A 13,528-nucleotide genomic window follows, 5' to 3' on the forward strand; every position below is an offset into this window, starting at 1 on the left:
ATTTTTGTCATTTTGTGTTTCACTCTAGTCACTGTTTTGTGCATAGTTTTTGTTGTTTTGTGGGGGTTTTTTTTTGCCTTGCTTGTGTATTTTGTCCCTTTTTTGTCACTTTATAAATGATTTTGCCTAAATTTTTGTTTCTTTTTTGTTTTGTTTTCTGTTGCTTGTCTTATTTTTTGTCATCTTGTATCTTGTTTTGTCATATTTGTCTTGTTTTCATAGTTTTTTTTGTTTGACTTCTGTTGTTTTGATCATAAAATAAAATACTGCATCATTCAGTTCCAGATACCTGTGATTAAAATCGGGAGTTGTGGTTATTTATAGGCTATTGTGCTGTGATTATACTAAGACCATACTGGGCTGAATGTGGAAGACACCCCTGATGTAAAGAATCGTCTGAGTTTCCGAGTCCTTGAACTACTCATCCGTGCCATTCTATCAGGAAAATAATCAGAATCTAAGCTCAAAAACCTCCACTGACCCTACGTTGCAGTTTAAAACAACCCTCACTGAGGATAAATGTGACAGGAAGGTTCAGAGGGTAAATATCAGGTTTAAATATGGAGGATTCTCCATGCTGACAAGAATAAATGTTTTGGGGAAGATGAATAACTCGCTCAGTTTCATAAAACACCGTCAGCCAGATACAGTTAAACCTTCTGAGGAAGCCGTTTCCACCTGTGATACAGTGCTTGGCGTTACAGAGTGGAAACACCTGCACAGCTTCAGGTTTATTCTGTTTCATGTTTGCATACACATTCCCCAGGTCCCTAAATGCAGTGACTGTGGACCATTTGTGACTGTCTCTGTGCAAATGCCCTCCCTCCCTCTGTAAGCAACCCTGTTACTTCAGGACAGAATAGAAAAACATCACACAAAAGACTACTTGATACTAAAATGGATAAATCAATTCTAATGACAAGCAAATGAAAAGCTAACATTTTACACCTAATTCTTTCATGCAGCTCCAACAAACTCAAGTGTGTTTGAATGTTTGCTTCAGTCTGTGACAGCTGTGGTGTGCACTAAACACCTGAACAAAGACCTCTTTGGTTTGTTTATGAGTCAAATGTACCCACAGGATAATAAGAAAACCAGCATCCACTGATTTTTTTTCTCTCCACTTCAGAGAAATGCACCATACTGTAAACACAACATTGGCCTATTATCACCAATTCAAATGGCCATGCCTGACACATTAGCAGAAATGAGCTAATTCAATCATCGAGCAGACACAGTAAGTTCAGGGCGACATTATGGTCCATCAGAGCCATTTGTCTGACCACATCAGAAGTCTCTGTAGTATTCCCTGTGCCACGAATGGGAAAAAGTTCATGACAAAATTTAAAAATATTTCACACTTTCCCCAAGATTTTTGCTGCAGTGAGGTGGTTTTTACTTTGTCGAAAGAGAGGTAATGCATAAGGGAAGCTGGAAACCAATATAATATTGTAATAATACAAAGTAGTGGATTTACTACAATATCTTTATAAATTACTTTCAATTTCAATTATACTCAGTTGTATATATAATATTTAGAAGAATCTTTCTCTAACAATACCACATGGTGTTTGGTTATAGGCGGCCATGTTGATTTTAGGCCTGAAAACAGCAAAAATGTCAAATATGGTACAAAAAAGTCCCACAATTATATAATGATCTAATGAACCTCAGCATATCGTTGGACTGTGGGAGGAGGTTGAGGTGCACCAGATGAAAACCAAACAGGCTCTACATTGAAACAACTGAGACTCGAACCCTGGACCTTCTTGAGTAAGGCGACAGTCCTAAGCTCTGCTCCACTGCCATGCTGTAGCCAACGTTTATCTCCTAAAACTGATCAGCTACTTCTGCTTCTGTCTCCTCCAGACAATGAAGCATGTTCATCATCAGCAGACATGAAGAATAACTACACCCTGGCTTATCTCCTTGATAGTTGTTTGGCAGCATGATTTTATTTTCTGCTTTTTCTCCTCACATGTAACGAAGCCTACATCTCCATGTTCTCACGACACTACACAGCCCAGTTTATTCACTTCAAAGCAGTTGAAGGAAACAAACCTAAATCACATTTTCTATAGATTTCAAATGTTTACTTCAAAGTCATCTGACAGTTTATTTGGAAACCTGACTATAGCTCAGTCACCCACTTGCCTGTCATTATTGATAACTTACAACACCACTTATTTGCTGGTGAACTCATTTTGCCCCCAGACATAATCATTAAACAAACTATCTGAGTAAAGTGCAGCCTGACCTGGGGTCAGTCACCACAACTACATTTCCTTTACTGGTCCATGTAGTGCTGATGATGCAGCACTGTTCAGTCAGTGGGTTGCCAGGTCCTGTTAATTATCCTGTCACTGAGACCCCCATTTACAACCTTTAAGCAGAGGCATTAAATGTGTCCACACTTCAGTGTGACTTATAGAAATAAAGCACAGCTGGTTCGTCTCTGAATGCTGGTGTGAATGACTGCTTGTGTGCAGAATTCAAAACAAAAATGAATAAAAAACTAACTTTCCAAAACAATGTAACTCATTAAATTCAGCTGATGTTAATAAAACAACCTTATTTCCGTGGGTGAAAATAACAAAGGACAAACTGTGTTTTCGGTTACTCACAGTCACTGAAGTTAGAGCTGGAATCAATTTTCCAAACTATCTGTCCCCTGTGAGATCCATTGATTCCTCGGTTCTTGTAGTCCAGAAAGTTCTCAGACAGAGCCTCATCTGGAAAGAGATGTAAAACTGATGAACACAGCCTGCTCTTCATACCTTCTACAATTCTTTCTGCATTTTCACTTCCGATTACACTGCATTTGATTTTTCATGAAAGACTGTCGATGAAGTGGTCTTTATTGCTTCTAGTGCTTTCAGATATTAAATCACAGATGTGTTATCATCACAGTGAACGAGCTGAAACACAACCCAACATCAACAAATACCATCCAACACTGAACACACAAACATCTGTAGAGGTGTAGATGAGGAAACAACTAAAGACACCAGAATGAAAACAAGAGTAACAGTCTACAGCCACACTAGAAGTTCTATGAGGCTGTACTTTGGTACAAATGTCACAATATGGTCACAAGAATGGGAGTTAAAGCTAATGTTAGTTTGCAACCATATTAACCCTGAGGTGTCGTGATATCTATATCACATTCTGACTAAAAACAACCTTTCTGTACATGTCTGCTTTTGATGATGCAGACATTTTATACATCATAGAAAAATTATAAAAATGGATAATACATATTAAATAATAAAATTACTTCGATTAGCCCGTCCCCAACAACAAGTGTTTAGCATCTAGTGGTGTCTAATGGAATAGTAATGCAGATAGTTTTGGTTTCATTTGCTCAAATTCAACATCTCTATCTCAGACATTTTTGCTGACACACTAGCAGCTGTCACCAAGCCATGACCTGATGACGGTTATAACACACTGTCACTACAATGCGGCCTAAGGGCCAAACTTTTCTCATTTTTTTATTCACACATCATTTACTCAGCTACCAGCTGACCATCCATCCATTCTCTATACACCGCTTTATCCTCACTAGGGTCATGGGGGGTGCTGGAGTCATTTACATATTTTTTGCCTCATTTTTGTTGAGAGTCCATTTTTTGTCGCTTTGTAACTTTTTGTCCCATTTTTTGTCTCTTTTTTGTTTCTTTTTTGTTTTGTTTCGTGTCATTTGTCTCATTTTTTGTCATTTTGTTTCTCGAATTTGTTGTTTTGTGTGGTTTTTTTATATTTTGTCTTGTTCTTGTTGTTTTTTGTCTGTTTTAATGTAAAATACTGTATTGTTCAGTTCTACAGACTTGTGACTACATGTTTTGTGTCTTTGTAGACACTCTGTGGTCTGTAGGTTGTAATGTATAAATGATAAACTGAGGACAATGTCGCTGAAAAATCTCTTATTTTTCTAAAGAAATTTCAGGTTGTTCATAATTCCTGACGTGAACATTTTCAGAATGTTCTTTTTTGCATTGAAACGAAGGAAACATTAGGAGTTGTGGTTATTTATAGCTTATTATGCTGGTTTTACTGGTCCGGTCCACTGGAGATCAAACTGGGCTGAATGTAGAACCTGAACTGAGATGAGTTTGACACCCCTGCACTACATCATCAGTTTTTATTACATTTTTCTCACATTACATACATCTGTTATATTATTATTTATTATAATATTACAGTAAGTCTTATCACAACTGTTTAAAGATGCATTTAATATTTGTTTTGATGCAGCATTTAGGAGCTAGTGTCAGAAAATACACTTCAATTAAAACCCTACAGTTCAGTGTCATCATGTAATATCTCACATACCAACAAGATACATTCCGATCCAGTCTCCAGCATCCACCTCCTCCTTGATGTCCCATGTGATCACCAGGTCTTCAGACTGTCCTATGGTGTAGTGGGAGGAGCTGATGGTGAGGGTGGAGCGAGCATCTGGGGAGACGAGATCAGTGTCGCTGGTGGAGCGCGGCAGCCCCAGCATGAAGGCCTCCTGGTCCAGAGCGTTGACAGCAAAGGTCTCGGGGCCGTAGCTGTGACGAACCGCATCCTTGCAGCGCTGGCGGGTCTGGCTGTTGCGGGTTGGGGAGGCCATGGCCGCCAGGCCCAGGATACGATTCTGGTACAAATTCTAAATTAAATACAGATAAAACATGCTTTTAGTCGAATAGAAAGATAAAAGGAAACTAATCAGTGCTAAACTGTGATAGCCTAGCTTAGCTAGACTGTATTCCCGTTATAAGGGATATACGGGAATACGGTCTAGCCCTCCTCCATTGACACATTTTGACAGGTTTTCAAGCTCCGAGCAGATCAGACCGAACCAATCAGAGCACCAGAGGCGGGAGTTAACGATGCGACCGCAACAGAGCGAGGTTTCTCTCGTGCGCTTTCCTCTGTTTTACATGGGCTGAATTTGTCCTTAAAACCTCAACAAGAAGCAGCTCTTAAAGCTTTTCTTTTTAAAAAGGATGTATTTTTAATTCCGGCAGGCTGTACGATAGAATGCGTAATGCTGCCCTCCACTGTTGAAAGGGAGAGCTTAGATTTTCCTCAGGACCCCTGTACGGCGAAGGAAGCTGTTAAAACTACAAAACATCATGGCGGAAAGGCAGTTGTTAGGTCGCTTAGTGATTGCGTCACACATGTGTGACGCTGATTGGCTCTCTCCAATTCAAGCTGTGATTGGTAGTCCCGCCTCTGGGCTAGATTTGGTTCAATGGAGCAGTTCCAGACTGACTTTATGTGTATTTGTAATACACAATATAAAGGCTGTCTGGTCCCCAGGCAAAAACTGTGACAGGCCAACAGTGGAGGTGAGAGGAGCACTACATGGTCTGCATCTGCAAATAGGCATCATGATCAAGGGAGGAGGTTGTTTTGGTGCAGAGTTCTAACTAAAGTTATTACTGCCAGACTTTGAAAGAGTTTTGCTTTGTACATGTTCTCCATCGGCCGTGCCCAAACATAGAGGGATGGTCTACATTTTCTAGAAACCCTGTGCTGGTCTGACCGCTGTGCTGAGGAATAATCCCTCTAACATGGTGTTACAGAGCACACATTACTGGCTGCTCTATCCTGTAAAAACTGCAAAGTCACAGCCTTTCACAAACATCCACATTAGCCCCATATGTTTTTCTGTCCCTGATTTTAAAGGCATTGAGACCATGTGCACAGCAAACAGATGCATACCTATTGTAGCATGAATTCAGTTGCATGTCCATCCACCGGTCCATGTCGGTCAGTGGAAACCATGAATTGGAAGCCCTGCAGCTTATGTTGGCCAACACAGTGCCAGTGTGTTAATGTAAATCATTTAGCAGCTTGCTTTTTAACTGCAATCTGCAGCTGAAAAGCAAGCTGCTAATTCAGTGTGAAGCTGGCCTGTCAGTCATCCTGTGCCAGTGGAGAAGATGCACTAATCCCTCTGATCTCCCATTGCTGATTTAACACCTACACTCCACTCACCAGGTATGGAGTAGCTGTACAAATAAACAATAGAAGCTCATTCACAACATTCTAGATTCTAACTACACTGTCATTTCTAGTCTTGTGTTGCTGCAGCTTAGAACAACAATGGATCAGTTTCATCTGGCAAATATCCCATCTGAAAATAGCAAAAAAGGTTCCTACCCAGTTTCTATCTGACACAGGAAAGCCATTATGCTAATTCACATTTAAATAAGAACTCCTATCAGATAAGCTCTCAGTCACTACAGGATGTTTTAGAGATACTACAAAGGACCTGGAATGAGACACCAGGAGAACGAGTACATGCAGTTCTGTTGCTGAATTAACACATCTCTTTCTGACGCGCATTTTTTCAGAACCACTAAAAAATGCTATTTCACACTTGTTCATTTATTGATGCCGGCTTAGTTTATGGTGAGACGCCCAGACTGAGTAGTGGACATGTTTCCTTACTAACAGAAGATCTCCTGAAGAATTCCTGACAGTCCAGTTCTCCTGATCCAGAGAGTTTGCTCCTTGTCTCCTACCTTCAACTGTCATTGAGTGCTTTGGTTTTTGGTAGCAACACATAATATTAGAAGGCTGTATCGTTTCTGTAATTCACAATGACACGGACAGTTGATGCTCTGTGGGTAAAAGGTATGAAAAAATAATGACAACAAAAGATGTTAATGACAAAATGTGATCAGTTATTTGATCAGCATGAAAAGTACCTGTGAATCTGCTTTCATAGATCACACCACAACACGACGACAACTGTTCACAGCACTAAGAAAGCTTCATTAACACAAATGTCTACAAAACTGTTCATTCAAGTTGTATGTAAACTTATGACCCAGTTGATTTTGTCCAGTTTCCAGAAGAACTGTAATAAATCTACAAAAGAACCAAAATAGGGGTGGCCCGAATAGTGGTTTCTGGTCTCCGGATATTCGGGCACTATTAAAGACGAATATCCAAATATTCGTTCCGCCCCTTAACGTCCGACAGGGGGTGGCAGAGACGGCCCGAATATTTGGATCCGTTCGTCTGGTCTCCCGGATGCAAATTTTGCACACTGCCTTCGTTTTGACTTCAGTTAAATTGAAGAATTCCCAAACAGCGGAGGTCTTCGGCATCTTGTCTTGTGTTTTTGCAACGAAGTGAAGCGTGACGTCAGAGTCGGCAGCAACCCGGACATTCGGGTGGTGGTAAGAAACAGGAATGGAGGAGCAGAGATGAGCCGAAGAACACGGCGGGATGAGCCGAAGTGGGCTGAAGGCGAAGGCAAGAGACGAGCTCCGAATATTCCTATTTTTGTCGGGGGGTGATCACATAGACATATGTGTATATGTTTATGTGATCACAGGACGAGATGAGTCGATGCAGGCCGAAGGCGGAGGGAAGACAGTAACGCCGAATATTCGTTCCGCCCGGTAACGTCAGACCGGGGGGTGGGGGGTGTCTTGAATTTTCGGATACCAAAATTAAATGTCCCATATTATGCTATTCTTCAGTCACGTCATATAGGTCTCAGAAGCCCAAAAACATAGTATTTAAGTTTGTTCGCCCCAAAATCATCCTTTGTTTGGAGTTTCAGCGGTCGAAAAGTTCATTCTCACCAGCCCTCCTCAGAACAGGCTGTTTCTGGGCCTGCTTCCAGGTATGCAAATGAACGCATCTGTCCACTCTCCCTCCCCTCTCTGGGAGAGGACGCGCTCAGTGCTACATTGGTGTCAGAAGTGGGATGGCGCTCGCCCGACTGCAGATGGAGGAAGAACTGAGGGAGCTCCAACAAGCTGTCACCGAGGGACTGAGCCGCCTCTTGGGAGCAAACCCAAGAGGAAAAGAGCCGGCCAGCGGAGAGTTTGCTCCCTGACAGCTCCACCACACCAAGAACCCGCCACGGCGAAACGGTGGGCCGCCACAGGCAGCAGCCGCTAGCAGGAGAGATGCTCCGGCAGCCGGCAGCCGGAGCATCTCCCCAGCCGCCGGCAGCCAGCCAGGGGGTTCTGGAGTTGTGGTTCCCTCACAGCGTCACTCTTCTCGTGTTTCCCGGAGCTCGGCTTCTCAGTGCGGGCGCCGGGCAGTCTCGTGCGAAGTGACCAGGCTCATGGCACCGGTAGCAGCCGTCTGGAGAGCGGCGGCGACGTAGGCGGCTCGGTCTCTCGCTCCTCTTCTTCCCCGGGCCCGCACAAAGCCATCCTGACGTGCGGCTTGAACGCGGAAGTCGTGGGGGGCCGGGACGTGAGCGCGCGTTCCGCTCTCACGGCTTCTTGTAGTGCCTCGCTGAGTGTTTGCTTTCCGCACAGCAGCGGCACCGGGCAGCTCGCCACTCTCGGCTGGTGGTGCCCGGTGGCTGGCTGCCGATGGCTGGGAAGATGCTTCGGCAGCCGAGGCACGACGAGAAGCCGAGAGAGGCTCACGTCCCGACCCCCCCACGACTTCCGCGTTCAAGCTGCATGTCAGGATGGCTGAGAGCGGGCCCGGAGAAGAAGAGGGGCGAGAGACCGAGCCGCCTACGTCGCCTCGTCACCGCCGCTCTCCAGACAGCTGCTACCGGTGCCATGAGCCTGGTCACTTCGCACGAGCCTGCCCGGCGCCCACACCGAGAAGCCAAGCTCCGGGAAACAAGAGAAAAGTGGCGCTGTGAGGGAACCGCCACTCCAGAACCCCCTCCCGCACCCAGGACAACACACGCTGGTAGGACAGTGCGGAGGGGGGGCGCAGTCAGGGGGAGGAGTTAAATCCGCTTATTGCATCATAAGCGGACCCAAATCAAAATCGGATGTTTGAGCAGACATATTGACAAAATGTGGTGTAGAAAGGCAGGGAGGAAACAGACAGTTTTCAAATTCGAACCTCATAATGAGCTACTGCAACACACACTACTATAAGAACACTTTCACAAAGTGAGGTTTGCATAATATGTCCCCTTTAATATCTGGATATACCGCCGTAGCGAATGAATATTTGGGTCCAGCCCTAAAATACACAATTCTATTTTGTGTGTGACACGTGTTTAATGATTCCATCATAAAAATGAAGAGCTACTGGAATCACTGGAAACTCAAGACTGCCATGATATGCATGATCCTATGTATGTAAACCTTTGTAAACTGTATATGACAAATGTTGCCATCATTAACATGTGTGAGATCCTTTATCAACACTGCTGATTTAAAATTAATCAGCTGTAAACAATAGTCAGCTGGAGAGCTTTGGCTAACTATCTTAGCTGTGTTGGGACACACTTGATCTTGTTTTATGGCTCTTATCCAGGTTGCTTTCTCCTAAATAGATCTTTGCTTGTGTTGTTCCACTCTCAGATGTACGTCGCTTTGGAGAAAAGCATCTGCTAAATGAAACTGTAGAATTGTTGTAGCACCTCAATCTACAAGGAAGTAAAAAAAACATGTTTTAATTTATTTTGGTAGTAGCATCTCTGCTTCATTACTACTGCAGACTGGTGCATATGTCCTAGTAGCCATAATTCATACAGAAGTGATCACTGATGCCATTGTCATATTGATATGATTGTATCATGCAGTTGCTTCAGACTTGAAGGGAGCACCTTCTGAATGCAACTCTCCCATTCTACCACATCCTTAAGATGCTCTGGTGGACTCTGAGTACAGCAAAATCACTATTATGCTCAAAAACATGTCTGAGATGACAACGCATGATGTGGTGCATTATCCTAATGACAGTAGCCATAAGCAGGGCTTAAAGTAAGAAAAAATCCTGAGCCTGAACTTCTAAGATCCAATTTATAGTGTCAATAAACGTATTTAAATGTGTTTTAAAACTCACTAAAACACAATATATATGCGATTCTATTAATTCAGAGCAAATATGAGGTCATCTGGTGGAAATAATGCCCATTATGATCCCACTATTTTATTGTTGCTCAAATGTAAAATCTTACTGACAAAACTTAAGACATTTTAGAAAGTGCCCCAAGTCTGATTTTTTTGTGTTGATGTTTCAATACCACATCACTATAATTACAAAGATTTATTTTAGTGTAAAGGGGAAAAAAATCATGAAAATCAAGTACATGTATTATTAATAACTTTTAATAATTTTTATCTCTTCAGTAGATTTAACAAGAACTCAAAACAACACCAACCACAACAAAACTGCTACAAAACTCTGCTGCTTTGCTTCATATGGCACAAATTTTACTTACAACATTATCACAAGTGTCAGTCTCAAGAGAATATAAGTGCTTGGAGAATACTGTTTGAAAAAGTCATTTCTTTTTTCTTTTTTGCTTTGTTTGTGAATTTTCTGAACATTTTCTTTTTAACATGTTCAAAATGTTGTTTGTTGAAATAAACTGTAAAGCACAGACAACAGAATTAACTTGTTTAATATTCTCTGGAACACTACAAGAGAATAAACTGTCATATGTCACTTACTATACCAACTTTGTATTTAAGCAGGTAATAAAAGTACTAGTATTAACTCTTACATGCAATTTTAGTTATTGCCTCACAATATAAATAAGTTGATCATGATGCTGACTCTCTCAAACTCTGTAACTAGCAAAGAAATTCGGGCCTTCCTGATCTGGTTTATCTGGGTCCTGGTGGGAATGGACTGCTCATGCTGAAGAACTTCTACTCTGGCCTTTTCCTCTGGAGTCAGCCCATTTCTCATAAAGATCTGATTAAGAAGCCCTCTGTAGCACATAACCACATATACGCATGTTAGTAACTGCTCATTTGATAAACCTCAATAATCTGTGTGATTAGTTTAAATCATTTGATTTTCAATTTGAACTGACACACATTAAGGGAAAAAAATGTATTCACTGTATAATTTGTTCAGTTGGCTTTCAATTTAAATGTTTCTATTTTTTATCTATATTTTGGGAAGAAAAAACGGTGAAAAGCAGGCTAAGAACATTCTTATTTAACTATCCATTATTCATTTCACACAACCCATACGTTCGTTCTGTTCTTACTAATAATATTTGCTTGAGATTGGAGATTTTTGTTTGTGGCTAGACATCATTGGATGCATAAGGTCAGAAAATCTGCTGAGAGCTATTTAACTCATTATTACAAACATCCTATATGTCCTCAAATAAAAAAGGTTAATATCACCTAAGCTACATTCAGTTTGTGCATATTTAACTAAACAGATGTTCTGAGGAGAATAATGGGACAAATCCGTATGGCTTGATCTTTGATTTTTCTCCTTTCAAAATAAAAGCCAGCAAACTAAATAGCTGTTTCCTTTTTTCCTTTTGCCGTTGTAAAACAGATAGCAAATGTTTAAAGATTAAGAAATCAAACGAAATAAACAACTTCTGTTTTTGTTACTTTTTTTAACTCAATACCTAAGCCCGTTTGTTTTTATTTTGTGGCGAAACCATGGGGACTGTGGGGCGTGCACGCGCATCGCCACTGACGCACTTACGCCAATGGGGCGAGTCAACGCACCGCGGCTCAGGGATCGCGGCAGCGGCTGCTCTCTTTGTTAATCAGCAGAGACACATCCTCTCTCCTCTGTCACACAAAGTCTGAGCAAACTTTAGTATCTGCGTCTCTGGGCTAAACACGAGCTCCAACGCTATTGACCAGTGATCAGCTGCTCGATTCTTCACCGCACCACTCACAGATTGGAGCTCCGTGCGCTCTGCAGAGACCAGGCAGCCACAGGGCTGGGACACGTGTGGAATGGGTATACAGTCCAAGCAGAAATAAAATAAATAATATGCAATATATATCAATGTGTTTCCAGTAATTCCCTTTAAATATAATTACAAAAAACACCAACAAATCTTGCAAATTTGGATTTTGTTTGTGGGATACTGTTATTTCTTATTAGTGGCTCAGCAGCACTGACGATGCCGAAGCAAGAGGGCGCAGCATATCGTGCGCCCAGCAGTCGATGCGCACTCGCAGTTAGAAAACTGTAATTGGATAAAAGTTCTATCAGAAAGTCGCATGCCTGGACAGAAGGTGTATATATTTTAATGTAGGATTTGGAGTTTGATTGATTAAAGCGGAGCAACTGAATGCACAATGACGCACATGCTTGGAGCCTTCGGACCGAGATGGATGAAATTTTTTAAATGGTACACTTCCATGCGCCGGAAATCCGGCGCGGCGCTGGAAAACTTTAAGCCCTGCATAAGAAGATGGGCACACTGTGGTCAAACAGGGATGGAAATGATCAGCAACCATTCTCAGGTAGACTGTGGCATTATTTAACTGATAGTAAGAAGCTCACAGTGTCCATCCATCTAAATTTGGCCACTTATCAAGATCCAGGTCATAGGGGCAGTTCTACTTTGGTTGCAATTTCCTCTCTCTGTTTTAGGTGGACATATAATTTCTTCAGCATATGCCGGGTCTTGTAGTGGTGTATTCTCCTGTTGGAGATGTCCAAAACACCCCATATAGGAAGTTTCCAGGAGACAGGCTAGACAGATGCCCAAATCACTTCAGTTAGCTGATGCGAAAGAGCAGCAGTTCTTCCCAGAGAACCACATGAACGACCAGGTTCGTCACCCTATCATAGGGTCCCATCAATGGAAGCAAAGTTTTGCCACCTGCAATTCTTCAATTTCCTGTAGCAGAAATTTCAATCCAAAGTGGCGTACATGTGTATCCATGATTTATCCTTTCAGTCACTACTCACAGCTTGTGGTAACCACCAGGGACAACAAGCTGTGAACAGACTGACCAGTAAATCAACAGCTTTGCCTTTTAGCCCAGCTCTCTCTTTACCATAACAGACTAGTACAGCATCTACAGCACTGCACACTGCATCGATCCCTCTGTCAATCTCCCACTCCACTGTTTCCTTATCTGTAAAAAAGACCCTGAAGTACGAGAACTCGTCCAATTAAAGCAACAACTCATCCCCAACCCGAGAGTGTAATCCATCTTTTTCCGGCTAGGAACCCTGGCCTTAAACATGGAGGTGCTAATTTTGCACTTGGCTGTCCCACGAGCTGGGGGTCAAGACCACATTGTCTGTAAACAGCAAAGATGCAATCTTGAGTCCATCGAGTCAGGCATCTTTCATCCCTGTAAGTTATAAACAGAATCATTGACAAAGGACAGTCCTGGCAGATTACAGCATTCACCAGGATTGAGTCTGATTTAGTGCTGGGAATTCAGACCATGTTGTCACTTGGGGGTGAACGTTGACCATGAGGTCCAGTATCCCAGCATCCCACCTTCACAGGGGGGCTGAGAAGTGTGATCCCAGACAAGTTTGTTAGACCTTCTAGCTTCCAACATGAGACCCATCATGTCACAGTTTGCTAACATTTCATGGGACTCCTCTACCTTCTAGCTCTGCAATGTTTCAAAATGCACATGCACATTTAGTGTAAATTCTTTTATATTGTTATTTTAATAAAACTAGAGGTAAGAGTGCATTAGCTGCTGCTACTAATCAGCTGCAGGTTTTTATTATCTTCTTTTCAATTCAATAATAGACCGTAATGTAACTGTAATTGCATCTTTCTTGTACACTTGTTTTAATCCGTTCTGTTGTATTTGTTTCTCATGTGTTGAAAAAGATG

At 42.1% G+C, this 13,528-nt stretch overlaps 1 protein-coding gene across 3 annotated transcripts in view; it reads right to left on the bottom strand.

The window, feature by feature from the left end:
- The window catches only part of LOC110970495 (E3 ubiquitin-protein ligase HECW1), a 148,093-nt gene that overhangs the window by 111,301 nt on the left and 23,264 nt on the right, over window positions 1–13,528 (bottom strand). For all 3 annotated transcript variants that reach the window (XM_051940343.1, XM_051940341.1, XM_051940342.1), the window contains 2 exons: window positions 4,336–4,657; window positions 2,625–2,732 (listed from right to left, as the gene is read on the bottom strand). In XM_051940343.1, the coding sequence (XP_051796303.1) occupies window positions 2,625–2,732; window positions 4,336–4,657 (430 nt within the window). The remainder of the gene's footprint in view (window positions 1–2,624; window positions 2,733–4,335; window positions 4,658–13,528) is intronic.

Source organism: Acanthochromis polyacanthus, chromosome 20 (genome assembly GCF_021347895.1).
Source record: "Acanthochromis polyacanthus isolate Apoly-LR-REF ecotype Palm Island chromosome 20, KAUST_Apoly_ChrSc, whole genome shotgun sequence".
Taxonomy (NCBI): Eukaryota; Metazoa; Chordata; class Actinopteri; family Pomacentridae; genus Acanthochromis; species Acanthochromis polyacanthus.